Genomic DNA, 13,099 nt, shown 5'->3' with positions numbered 1-13,099 from the left:
TATTTGTGTAAATAAAAATGGATCTTTTTTTATTTAACAGCTCTTTGTTTGGCATGAGATTTTTAGGGCCTTTGTACAAACTCAAGCACAAATGTAATACACTTTTATTATGTGAACGCGTCTCCTGGGCTTTTATTCTGAAAAGACTTTGACTCAGGATCTTGTTCCTGTTTTGAGCCGCTCTGGTTTCTCCTGTTTTATTCCCTAAAACAAAGTGATTTAGAAAAATGACAAATTACAATAGTTAAAGAGGGAGTGTTTACTTCTGTGCCTCTGCTCTCTGTGCTAAGCCCCTCCCCCTTCAGAGCACTATCACAACACAATCAGCTGCATCGCACAAATGAAACTACTGCACATCACACCAGGTTTGTCGCGTCATAGTGCACAGTTTGTATCATGTTTTTGTGTATTTATGGAGGGTTGTCGTGTGGAGCGTGGGCGATGTAGGCCTGTGGGCGGAGCTTCGTACAGACTCGTACTACTAACTGTGCGGAGGTTTGAATAGAACCCAGGAGAGATCTCTAGATTGCTCAAACATGGATGGATGACTTCACTAGGATCATCTGGATCATTTCAGTCCTGGAGTTGTCTCTTATCTCGACTGAACTAAAGGTAAAAGGAGGAGTTAATGTGAAAACTACCACTTGATGACATCACAAGGTGGAAAAGAGCATGACTTTAAACATGTTCAGGTTAAATTTACTCCAGACTTTTTGACTTAAACACATTTTTGTCGCTGATATAAAGTCGTTTTGTAATTATTAAAGTTGGATTATAGATCTGTTTCCAGTTTCTTAAATATCAGGATATGACAATGAAAAGGTAAAGAGCTTCCTCTGACTCCAGGTCGACTCGAGTGTACGCAAAAGAAATGAAAACATATATGATGATTTTAAACATTAAACATCACAAACTTGTCTCACAGATGCTCGGTCGATCAGCGTCTGCTCCGAGACAAAACCGCCATGAAACAATCCATCAGTTTCCGTCACTCGTCGTCAAGTTGGACCGAGGCCTTTTCAACGGAGACGGACATGAAGCCAAGAACTGGAAACTTCAAGTCATCTAAAAGCACTTTTAATAAACCGAATGTCTCTGTGGAGTTTGTGTGTGTTTAGACCTGAGTCACAGAGCAGTCAGGTCACGCGAGTCTGTCTACAACTCCAATAAAGTGTTTCACATACAGGAGAGAAAAGAGGCCGGTCCTCGTGAATCAGTCTGGTCAGGTACTCCAGGTCCTCCAGGTCCCCATGACACAGTCCGGTCAGATATGCTAGGTCCTTGTGACACATGACACAGTCTGGTCAGATACTCCGGGTCCTCCAGGTCCTCGTGACTCAGTCTGGTCAGGTACTCCGGGTCCTCCAAGTCCTCATGACACAGTCTGGTCAGATGCTCCAGGTCCTCCAGGTCCTCATGACACGGTCTGGTCAGATGCTCCAGGTCCTCATGACTCTGTCCGGTCAGATGCTCCAGATCCTCCAGGTCCTCGTGACACAGTGTGCTCAGATGCTCCAGGTCCTCATGACTCAGTCTGGTCAGATGCTCCAGGTCCTTGGTCTTGTTACCACCTGATATTTCACTTTTGCAATTGAATTTGTTAAACTCTTTTAAACGTGTGTGTTCTGTTCTCAGACTTCCCTCGGCTGTTTTCTGACCTTTATGAACAGTTTAAATGCAGTTTTCACAGAGCGCGTCTTTATAAATCAAACACTTTACATTAATATTCCGCAGTGACGTCGCTCTGGGGGGGTTCTGTGTGTATGTCTACAGTTACCATGGTGACACAACGCACACGTCACCAAATACAAGTAAAAACGCTTTAAGATTAAGTCTGAAAACTCTTGAAAAAATCCCAAAGAAATTTAAACAACACGGAAAGGTGAGAGCGACTCATTGCAAAACTGTTTGCTAATGCTAATGCTAACTAGCTTGTGACGGTAATGTTATTCGTGAGGGACTTTACAGCACAGATGAGCTCACCTGGTGTAATTCAGATAACTCAGGTCTTTCTGGTCAGATTGCGTAAAAAACAAAGCTCAGATTAAAGTCTAACGGAGCTTCAGACAGAGCAGTGCCTCCGGTTAGCTCCTCACCCTGACATCAGCTGCAAAGAATCACTTCCAACAGCACATTAAATTATGAGCAAATCTCAAAAATGAGGTTTGTCCAAAGTAGAGTCGCCATAGCAACGTAGCATCTGGGCTCAGTTTGAAAAATCGCTTCGAATCGGGCGGCGACGGGCCTCGATTTACACCGACGCTTTTCTAAAACGAAGCTAAACTCTGGTCTGAAAACCGAGTCCGTCCTCATGAGACGTGCGCGGGTAAAGCTCTTAGCCTGTGGACATAACAGTTAGCTCCTTTCACCTTAAACCATCATTAGCGTTAGCGGTTAGCAGGAGTTAGCGCGGGGCTATCCACACACAGGACCAAACAGCCCTTAGCCGTGTTAGGTCGAGTTAGCGCTACGATGCTGCAGGCGCTAAAATAATGATGCGCTCTGAAACGTCGATGCTAACTGCAGCTAATGAGAGCGGCAGACCTCCCCCTCCCCAGACGCCTCCCTCCCATTATAAACTGAGTGAGGTGAAGAGGTGGGTGAGACAGACGGAGAGAAAAATACAGATCGCACAGACACGGTGAAAATAAAAACACACTTTTAGTATCGATACCCGCTCAAACGAGTATCTAGTTTCGATACTAGCTTTAGTATCGATTAGTGTCTGGTTTTTGATACTTTTGGCGTCTGCAGGAGCTTAACGAGCTTTGGCGGAAACGAGGTGATTAAAATGATCTTCGACTGAGAACATCAGAAACACGGATGAATAATTATGAGCAAGTCTGAGTTTAATGAGGCGGGACCAGAACAGGAAGTGACACGAGCAGGACGCCACTCACGCCTGAGCAGAACAGGAAGTGACACGAGCAGGACGCCGCTCACGCCTGAGCAGAACAGGAAGTGACACGACCACGACGCCACTCACACCTGACCACAACAGGAAGTGACACGAGCAGGACGCCACTCACGCCTGAGCAGAACAGGAAGTGACACGACCACGACGCCACTCACACCTGACCACAACAGGAAGTGACACGAGCAGGACGCCACTCACGCCTGAGCAGAACAGGAAGTGTCACGAGCAGGACGCCGCTCACATCTGACCAGAACAGGAAGTGACACGAGCAGGACGCCACTCACGCCTGAGCAGAACAGGAAGTGACACGAGCAGGACGCCACTCACGCCTGAGCAGAACAGGAAGTGTCACGAGCAGGACGCCGCTCACATCTGACCAGAACAGGAAGTGACACGAGCAGGACGCCACTCACGCCTGAGCAGAACAGGAAGTGACACGAGCAGGACGCCACTCACACCTGAGCAGAACAGGAAGTGACACGAGCAGGACGCCGCTCACACCTGACCACAGGAGGGCAGCACTTTCACACATTTACTCGAACAACTTTTAAATAATGTGTACATTTAGAGTACTTTCCTAACAGCACACATACTTCATTAAAAACATTACTCAAGTAGGAGTAACTGTACTCTTACTCGAGTAACTGTTCAGAGTAAATGTAAAGTTGTGGTTCCTCGCCCTCTGAGTCTAAAGTGACTTGAGCTTTATATAAATGTTTTATTAATATGAAATGATCTGAACATTTGTGTTTGTTCAGATCTGATTTAGTTTGGGTCATTTTTGTGTTTTTTGTGTCTTTTTTTATGTTTTGTCACAGTGAACTTGTTTCTTTAAAGTGTTTTTAGATGAATATTGTCATTTAAAATGTGTGAATTAAAACAAAATGATCCACGAGTGTCGATTATAACGACAAGACAAACACAACAGCCCGATTAAAGAAGAAGGAGTTTAATAAAGTCAGTTTATCTTCAACAGTTCATCTACAGAAAAACACAACTTTAATACCCCACAGACAGAAAATACCCCCTCTGTAGTACCCCGCAGTAGTGTAATACCCCGCAGTAGTGTAATACCTCCTCTTTAATACCTCCTCTTTAATACCTCCTCTTTAATACCCCCTCTTTAATACCTCCTCTTTAATACCCCCTCTTTAATGCCTCCTCTTTAATACCCCCTTTCTAATGCCTCCTCTTTAATACCCCCTTTCTAATGCCTCCTCTTTAATACCCCCTCTTTAATACCTCCTCTTTAATACCCCTCTTTAATACCTCCTCTTTAATACCCCCTCTTTAATACCCCCTTTCTAATGCCTCCTCTTTAACACCCCCTCTTTAATACCTCCTCTTTAATACCCCTCTTTAATACCTCCTCTTTAATACCCCCTCTTTAATACCCCCTTTCTAATGCCTCCTCTTTAATACCTCCTCTTTAATACCTCCTCTTTAATACCTCCTCTTTAATACCTCCTCTTTAATACCCCCTCTTTAATACCTCCTCTTTAATACCCCCTCTCTAATGCCTCCTCTTTAACACCTCCTCTCTAATACCTCTCCCTAATACCCCCTCCTCAGTATCTGCCCCGTGCTCAGTGGAACACGACGCTGTGGATGACCGTGTGGGCCATGGACAGTGTGGTCATGAATCCCACGGCCCAGCTCAGGCCTCTGGACGGCTGGGGCAGCGCCATCATGTACGCCACCGTGTGGACGAGGCGAGAACACACAAACACCCGGAAATGGAGCAGGGCCCAGGACGGATCCGGACCGGTCAGAGCGTAGAGCAGACCGACCAGGACGAAGGGCACGATGCTCTCCAGGTCGTTCTGATGACACCTGCACCGACGCAACGAGAGGAGGAGGAGGAGGAGGAGGAGGAGGAGGAGGAGGAGGAGGAGTAATAGTAGTAGTAGAAGTTTTAATAGTAGTTGTAGTTTTAATAGTAGTTGTAGTTTTAATAGTAGTTGAAGTAGTTAAAGTAGCAGAAGAGATTAACTGATCCAGCATTTTTAGTTCTGATATTGTCATGGAAACTCCACACAGACACAGGGAGAACACGCAAACTCCACACAGACACAGAGAGAACACGCAAACTGTTGTTTCTAAGGACAGAGGTCTAACTGTTTTAAAGTGAAGTCACTGGTCCAACCAGTGGAACCACATCCAGAAGAACAACTATCAGAGCGAATCAGAACATAACACACACATACACATATACACAGTAGCAGTAGTAGCAGTAGTAGCAGTAGTAGCAGCAGTAGTAGTAGTAGTAGTAGTAGTAGTAGTAGTAGTAGTAGTAGTAGTAGTAGTAGTAGTAGTAGTAGTAGTAGTAGCAGTAATAGTAGTAGTAGCAGTAGCAGTAGTAGTACCTGCGTGCTCTCTCTACGTCCTCATTCGTCCTCACAAGTTGTTTCTTCTCTTCGGGTTTAGAAGAATGAGCTGCAGCGTCCTCTGGGTTTGCAAACGCCTGAAAAAATATGTGAATCAAACAGAATCATCCTCATCCTCATGCTCTTCATCCTCACGACAGAGTGTTGTCTCACTCTCTTCAGTGCACTCCTCTTTCACTCTGTGGAGTCACTGTTCTACTGTGGCCACAGCTGCCCTGGGGCAAACTGACAGTGTGATGCTGCCAATCTGTGCCACCGCACCCGCACCCACACCGCACCCACACCGCACCCACACCGCACCCACACCGCACCCACACCGCACCCACACCGCACCCACACCCACACCGCACCCACCCACTCCTCCTGTCAGCAGTTGTAGTATTAGTATTAGTAGTAGTACTAGTACCTTCCTGGTGATGCGGTAGTACGCGGTCAGGGGGCCCATCAGCAGTAGTTTGACGGTGACGATGGCGGCGTATTTGGCAAAAGAGCGAAACACCTCGTCCTCCATCAGAGACGCCATCTTGGATTTATGTCACTCTGCCAGGAAGCAAAAACACGATTAAGGAAACGGGACTGAACCGGGACTGAACCGGGACTGAACCAGGACTAAACCGGGACTAAACCGGGACTAAACCGGGACTAAACCGGGACTAAACCGGGACTGAACCGGGACTGAACCGGGACTGAACCGGGACTAAACCAGGGCTAAACCGGGACCGAACCGGGACTAAACCAGAACTACACCAGGTCTTTTTGCAGGTGTGGCATTTGGACGTTGTATCTAATATAAAACCATGACTCTAGTAAACATGTACCAGAGGTAGTACTGCAGTACCAGACCAGAGGTAGTACTATAGTACCAGAGGTAGCACTGCAGTACCAGAGGTAGCACTGCAGTATTAGTAGTACATTGGTGGAAAGAGTACTGCAAATTCGTACTCAAGTAAAAGTACAGTTACAAAGCTAAAGATTTACTCAATACAAGTACAGCTTAAGATTTTGAACTTAAGTAAAAAGTACACATGACAAATACTACTCCCCACACGTGAAGTACATTTGACCAGTACAGGATGTATAGTATTTGCATGAATTGTAAGTATTTGCAGTACTTACAGGGAGTGGTGTGCAGAGCAGGAGAGAGGCAGTTGTGTAAGACTTTGGACTGTGGACACAAACACAATGTGATGTCACTTCCTGTGTGGAGGTGGAGCCAAGAACAGGTTCACACAAGGACTAAACCAGGACTAAACCAGGTCTAAACCAGGTCTAAACCAGGTATAAACCAGGACTAAACCAGGTCTAAACCAGGACTGAACCAGGTCTAAACCAGGACTAAACCAGGTCTAAACCAGGTCTAAACCAGGTCTAAACCAGGACTAAACCAGGTCTAAACCAGGACTGAACCAGGTCTAAACCAGGTCTAAACCAGGTCTAAACCAGGACTAAACCAGGTCTGAACCAGGACTAAACCAGGACTAAACCAGGACTAAACCAGGTCTGAACCAGGACTAAACCAGGACTAAACCAGGACTAAACCAGGTCTGAACCAGGATGAAACCAGGACTAAACCAGGACTAAACCAGGACTAAACCAGGACTAATCCAGGACTGAAAACAGGACTAAACCAGGACTAAACCAGGACTAAACCAGGACTAAACCAGGTCTGAACCAGGTCTGAACCAGGACTAAACCAGGACTGAACCAGGACTAAACCAGGTCTAAACCAGGTCTAAACCAGGTCTAAACCAGGTCTAAACCAGGTCTAAACCAGGTCTAAGCCAGGACTGAGCCAGGACTGAGCCAGGACTGAACCTTTGCCCTTCCCTCTCTCTCCTCCTCCTCTTCCTCTTCAGCTGATAAAGTGAGTCTGGCTTAATTTATTCAGAATTAATGTGACAGACTGAGCTATAATGAGCCTGAACTCATCTGAGCAGAGAGAGAGACAGAGAGAGAGAGAGACAGAGAGAAACACAGAGACACAGAGACAGAGAGAGAGAGAGAGAGAGAGAGAGAGACAGAGAGAGAGAGAGACAGAGAGAAACACAGAGACAGAGAGAGAGAGAGAGAGAGAGAAACACAGAGACACAGACACGCAGAGACAGAGAGAGAGAGACACAGAGACTCCGCTGTGACCTCCGCACTTCCTTCTCTAGTTTTATTTTCTGTCGCGTCGTCAGTTTGGTCCAAATGTTACAAACGTGCTGCTCTAGTGCGACGTGCATCTGTCCATAGGGGGCGCTACAGCATGAGGCGCTTTGTTGTGATGACGTCATGATGATGTCAGAGATTATAACTATAGAGACGATCATCACATGTCCATTAAAGCTCCTGTATCACAAACTCGTCAAAAACAGACCTGGAGTTGTGTTTTGTTTCATTCACATGTTTGAGTCACTTTATTATTAGTCTGTCACATCTACAAAGATCAAAACGCTCTGTTCCACCTTGTGATGTCATCAAGTGGTAGTTTTCACGTTAACTCCTCCTTTTACCTTTAGTTCAGTCGAGATAAGAGACAACTCCAGGACTGAAATGATCCAAATGATTCTATAAATGAAGGTGTGTGGAGTTTAAAAACACAGTGGAGCACTTCCTGTATCACCACATGATGACATCACAAGGTGGAACAGAGTGTTTTCAGTTTGAGAGAAGAACTCAGCCTAAATCTGCAGGTTTGTGTGTTAAACATGTGTGCTCGTGTGTTCTATGCTGTTTTAGTGAAAGCTCTTATGGATGTTACTTACTTCCTGTTCTTGTGTCCAGGTGCCAAATGAGTCCCATCAGAAACAAGTTCCCCTTTTAAGGTTCCAGGCCAAAGAAAAATGTGATCCTGATTGGCTGCAGGTGCTGGGCTTTAGGTCGAGAATGTTCAGATCAGACAGACATTTTAGGTTTAAAACGACTGGATTTCAGCAGTGAACCTGGAAACACAAATGAGAGTCATGTGACGCTCATTCTGCTCTCTGATTGGATAATCGTCTTGAACCAAAACTCCAGATTATAATAGAAACAAATGAGACGTGTCCAGTGTTTTTGTCATTAAGAATAAATCAGTATTATCATTGTTTTCAGTAAAAGTTCTATTTGAAGTGAACGTGTTTATTTTGGATTTGGGGTCACAGAGAGGTCAAGTTTATGGAATTTAAAACTCAAAATCTCACATACGGTTCTGTTAAATCAGGTTTTGTCTCTGGTTATATTTTCTAAAACACTTCTGTTCATGTGTCGCTCTCACACAGAGAGATATAAAAAGGTCAAACAGTTCAGACATTTCAACATTGGCTTTGGAAATATGTTGAAAAAAACTGCAGAAAACAGTGAGAGCGTGATCAGAGGAGCCAGCAGCAGAGGACGGACGCCATTTTGACCTGATGTGTCTGTTTTTAATGTTCATATCTTGATTTACAGACACAATAGTGAAATAAAAACCCCAGGATCATGTAGAGGGTTAATACGAACATTTAAGACCAGAATGAGTCTGAAGCAGCAGAGCCCTCTCCTGCTCTCCTTTTTCTCTCCTCTTCTCCTCTGCTCCTCCTTCTGTGCTCCTCCCCCTGTGCTCCTCCCCTCCTCCTCCTCTCCTCTCCTTCCCTCTCCTGCTCTCCTTTTTCTCTCCTCCGCCTCCTCTCCTCTTCTCTCCTCTTCTCCTCCTCTCCTGCTCTCCTTTTCTCTCCTCTCCTCCTCTGCTCCTCCTCCTGTGCTCCTCCCCCTGTGCTCCTCCCCTCCTCCTCCTCTCCTCTCCTTCCCTCTCCTGCTCTCCTTTTTCTCTCCTCCGCCTCCTCTCCTCTTCTCTCCTCTTCTCCTCCTCTCCTGCTCTCCTTTTCTCTCCCCTCTCCTCCTCTGCTCTTCCTCTCATCTCCTCCTCCTCTCCTTCCCTGTCCTGCTCTCCTCCTCTCCTGCTCTCTTTTCTCTCCTCTCTTCCTCTGCTCCTCCTCTCCTCTTCTCTCCTCCTCCCCTCCTCTCTTCCTCTGCTCCTCTCCTCCTCCTCTCTTCCTCTGCTCCTCCTCCTCTTCTCCTCCTCCTCTCCTGCTTTCCTTTTTCTCTCCTCTCCTCCTCTGCTCCTCCTCTTCTCCTCCTCTGCTCCTCTCCTCCTCCCCTCCTCCTCCTCCTGGTGGTTCATCTGTGACATTTGAGCTGAGGTTCACTGTGGAGATAAAAATAGGACGTGCAGCTTTGACGAGTCTTTGAATAAATGAGGCTCAAAGAGGAGCAGGGGTCAAAGGTCACGTTCATGAAAGAAACCATCATTTCTTCTGAGGAGCGGGTGAGGCAGAGTGGTCTCCTGTCTCCTGCTCTCAGTGAGGAGGTTGTGGGTTAGACTCCTCAGAAAGAGACAAAGAAGAAGAGTGAAGGTTGGTGCCACAGAAATGAGAGTGTGGCGCCATCTGCAGGTTCAAACCAGGAACTGCATCCTCCGATTTTCACTTAACTGTGTCTTCTGAAGAATCCAACAGTTTAAACAGCAACTAGAACTGGTTCAGACCTGGTTTAGTCCTGGTTCAGACCTGATTTAGACCTGGTTTAGTCCTGGTTCAGACCTGGTTTAGTCCTGGTTTAGTCCTGGTTTAGGGACATTACCGTTGACCATTTCATGACAGAAAAAGGGTCAATAAATACTATTAAATAAGTTGATTAAAAACGTGATTAAAACGTGATTGTAAAAATATAAATATTATTTGAAAAAGTAATTAATATTTTTAATTTTTTTTTATTTTGCAAAAACAAAAAAACCCGCCCCTCCCACGAGCACGCGCAGCAGAGTGATCGAGCACGCGCAGGACTAAACCACAGAAAAATATAAAAATAAATGAACACAAACCTTTTCTAATCAAACCGGAGGAGCAGAGAGAGTCCAACAGGAGTTTAAGCCGCTACGAGGAGAGCTCAGGAGACTTTTATGTGACATTTTTCCTGCTTTTGTGAGGTGCACTTTGCTGTGGCTAAACGAGGTAATTCCGACTATTTAAATTGTCCAAAGACGCTTAAAAACGCATATTTATGTCGTGTGTAATTTAATTCGATAGCGTTTAAGCCAGAATGTATTCTATTTGATGTATTTTGTGTGTATTTCATGTGAAAATACTAAACTGTTGAAGCGCTGAGCCGCCGCCATTTTGAGTGTGCTCCAGGTCACGTAGCCGCTTCATTTACAGCGCGTTTATTTATTTATTTTTATTTATTATAAAGGTCTAAAATGATGTTCTCATGGTCTGTTCTGCAGGTTTTGTTTCCCCCTGGAGAAGATGGGAGAAGGTTCTGGACACAGAGTTTTTCCACATCTACAAACTCAAGGTTAAAACTCTGTAAACGAAAGACCAGGCATCTTAAAGTGAAGTAAACTCAAACGGTAAAAGAACTCAAACATAATCATTTATTTGACTTTAAAACTTAAGAATGAAACAATATAAAATGTGTTTTAAAAGTGCCTTATACAGATACTGGCATTTAGTTAGTCCTGTTTCCATTTAACGTTCAGCTCTATTTACCCATCATGCACTGCTCCGTCTTTATTTTTAGGTGCAACAAATTCTTCTGGTTTAGTCCTCGTCCTAGTGTAGACCTTTTTTGGACATGATTTAGTCTGGGATTAGAACTATTTTGGTCCAGGTGTAGTCCAGGTGTAGTCCAGGTGTAGTCCAGGTGTAGTCCAGGTGTAGTCCAGGTGTAGTCCAGGTGTAGTCCAGGTGTAGTCCAGGTGTAGTGCAGGTGTAGTCCAGGTGTATAGCACAATTCGTATTAATTCAAAGTGCTTCACCGAATAAGAAAGACATTTAAATCACAATACAACAAATCAATACATAAATAATCATAACATTAGTAAGAAGATGCAGATTTAAGACCCGTTCAGTCACATGTAAATAAACAGAACTGTTCTGGATTTAAACAGGGTCAAAGTAGAGGCCTGTCTCACATCTTCAGGAAGAAGTTTTAGCTGCATAAAAGTGAGATGCTGATTCCCGCTTTAGTCCCGCTTTAGTCCCGCTTTAGTCCCGCTTTAGTCCCGCTTTAGTCCCGCTTTAGTCCCGCTTTAGTCCCGCTTTAGTCCGAGCATGTAGATGAACTCAGACTGACGCTGACCTCGTGGACAGTTCTGTCCGTTAACACCACGTGAATCAGGTTTTTCTAAATTTGAATGAATAAACATGCTTTTACTTCAGTTTATTTATTTTTGGCAAAAAGTTTCATAGTATGGCTTTAAAAAATGTATTTCTGTAAAACATATTAGTTGATGGACTTTTGCTGCGTTGCATTGTACTTCTTGAAGAGTAATTCCCCCTGCTGCCAGTGGATGGCGTGCTAACACCAAACCAAGATGATGGAGCTTAGAGTGATGGACAGTGGTGTGTTATTTCACATGATTTAAGCTCTAAAACATGAGACGCCAACGCAAAGGCACTAAGACCATGTTTAAAGTTCTGTTGACCGCACTGGACTTCACCACAAAAAATACAAAAGGTAAATTCATAAATGTTGAACCCGATCATTTTTATTAGAGCCAAGACCCGACTGTGCTACAACACAAACCTGCACTGGAACAAGATTCATTTTATTTTAGCTGCTTCATCTGTTAAATATGATTGGTCTGTAGAAGGTGGTGACATCATCTGAGACAGTAATAATTTTAATACATAACACGTGTCCTTAACAGTAATAGGCCACATATTAATAAAACGTGTCTAAAAAATGACCTCCAAACCACAGACTGTATATTTAAATGGACACGGCTAACACCTTAGACACCGTGTTCCACATAGAAAGTGATCATGTCGCACTCCCATCTCCTCTCTCTGTCTCTGCTGCTTCAGACTCATTTTGGTCTTAAATGTTCGTATTAACCCTCTACATGATCCTGGGGTTTTTATTTTGAGTCTATTTTTTCCATTTTTCATCTTTTTTTTTTTTTTTTTTTTTTTTTATTTTTTATTTTGAGTTGTTTTTTTTGTTTTGTTATTTTTGACGTTTTATTTTTATGTTTCTTGTTATTTTGAGTTCATTTTTAATTTTTTTTTTAAAAACATTTTTTGTAATTTTGATGTTTTTTTTGTTTTTTTTATATTTTTGTTTTTTAGTTATTTTGAGTTGATTTTTTTTTTTCTTGATCTTTTTTTTTGTGTGTCCACTCTCTGTATCTGCTTTTTTTAATCCTTTTTTGTTTGTTTCTGTTATTTTGAGTTATATTTTTGTATTTTATTTTTTTCTTTATTTCTTTCTTTATTTATTTTTTTGTTATTTTGTTGTTTTTTTTGTCCACTCTCTCTGTATCTGCTTTTTTTTAAATCTTTTTTTTGTTTGTTTCTGTTATTTTGAGTTATATTTTTGTATTTTATTTTTTTCTTATTTCTTTGTAATTTTATTTTATTTTATTTTATTTTTGGTTATTTTTAGTTGATTTTTTTTTTTTTTTTTGTGTCCCCTCTCTCTGTCTCTGCTGCTTCAGACTCATTTTGGTCTTAAATGTTCGTATTAACCCTCTACATGATCCTGTTTTTTTTTATTTCACTATTGTGTCTGTAAATCAAGATCTGAACATTAATAACAGACAAATCAGGTCCTTCTTTCCTCGAGGTCGCTTCTGCTCGCTCCTGATTGGCTCTTTGGTTGCTATGATACTCGTGGTCAGAATTCCAAATATCAGACGCTGCTGTACCTGCTCTGGCCTCGATGAGCTTCATGTGGAGCTGAAGCTGAGGTGACGTCACACTCTCTGTCACTTCTTTATACAGTCTATACTCTAAATGTGATTACAAATATATTAAACATTGATACTCCAAATATTACTGCAGTCAGTGGT

The 13,099-nt window shown here is 43.3% G+C and overlaps 1 protein-coding gene across 2 annotated transcripts; it reads right to left on the bottom strand.

The window, feature by feature from the left end:
- Positions 1-4,315: 4,315 nt before the first annotated feature.
- On the bottom strand, positions 4,316-8,102 carry LOC117379507 (microsomal glutathione S-transferase 1-like). 2 transcript variants are annotated; one of them, XM_033976231.2, is made up of 5 exons: positions 8,052-8,102; positions 6,421-6,469; positions 5,711-5,844; positions 5,284-5,381; positions 4,319-4,750 (listed from the first exon to the last, which is right to left on the bottom strand). In XM_033976231.2, the coding sequence occupies exons 3-5, from the start codon at positions 5,825-5,827 to the stop codon at positions 4,504-4,506; spliced, it is 462 nt and encodes a 153-aa protein (XP_033832122.1). In that variant the 5' UTR covers positions 5,828-5,844; positions 6,421-6,469; positions 8,052-8,102; the 3' UTR covers positions 4,319-4,503. The 2 variants fall into 2 exon arrangements, with proteins under 2 accessions (XP_055081677.1, XP_033832122.1); XM_055225702.1 differs by lacking the exons at positions 6,421-6,469; positions 8,052-8,102 and having other exon boundaries at positions 4,316-4,750; positions 5,711-5,838.
- Positions 8,103-13,099: the final 4,997 nt, after the last annotated feature.

Source organism: Periophthalmus magnuspinnatus, chromosome 12 (assembly GCF_009829125.3).
Source record: "Periophthalmus magnuspinnatus isolate fPerMag1 chromosome 12, fPerMag1.2.pri, whole genome shotgun sequence".
NCBI lineage: Eukaryota > Metazoa > Chordata > Actinopteri > Gobiiformes > Gobiidae > Periophthalmus > Periophthalmus magnuspinnatus.
Note: the sequence above shows the minus strand (reverse complement) of the source record. Positions and strands in the feature narration are given on the sequence as shown.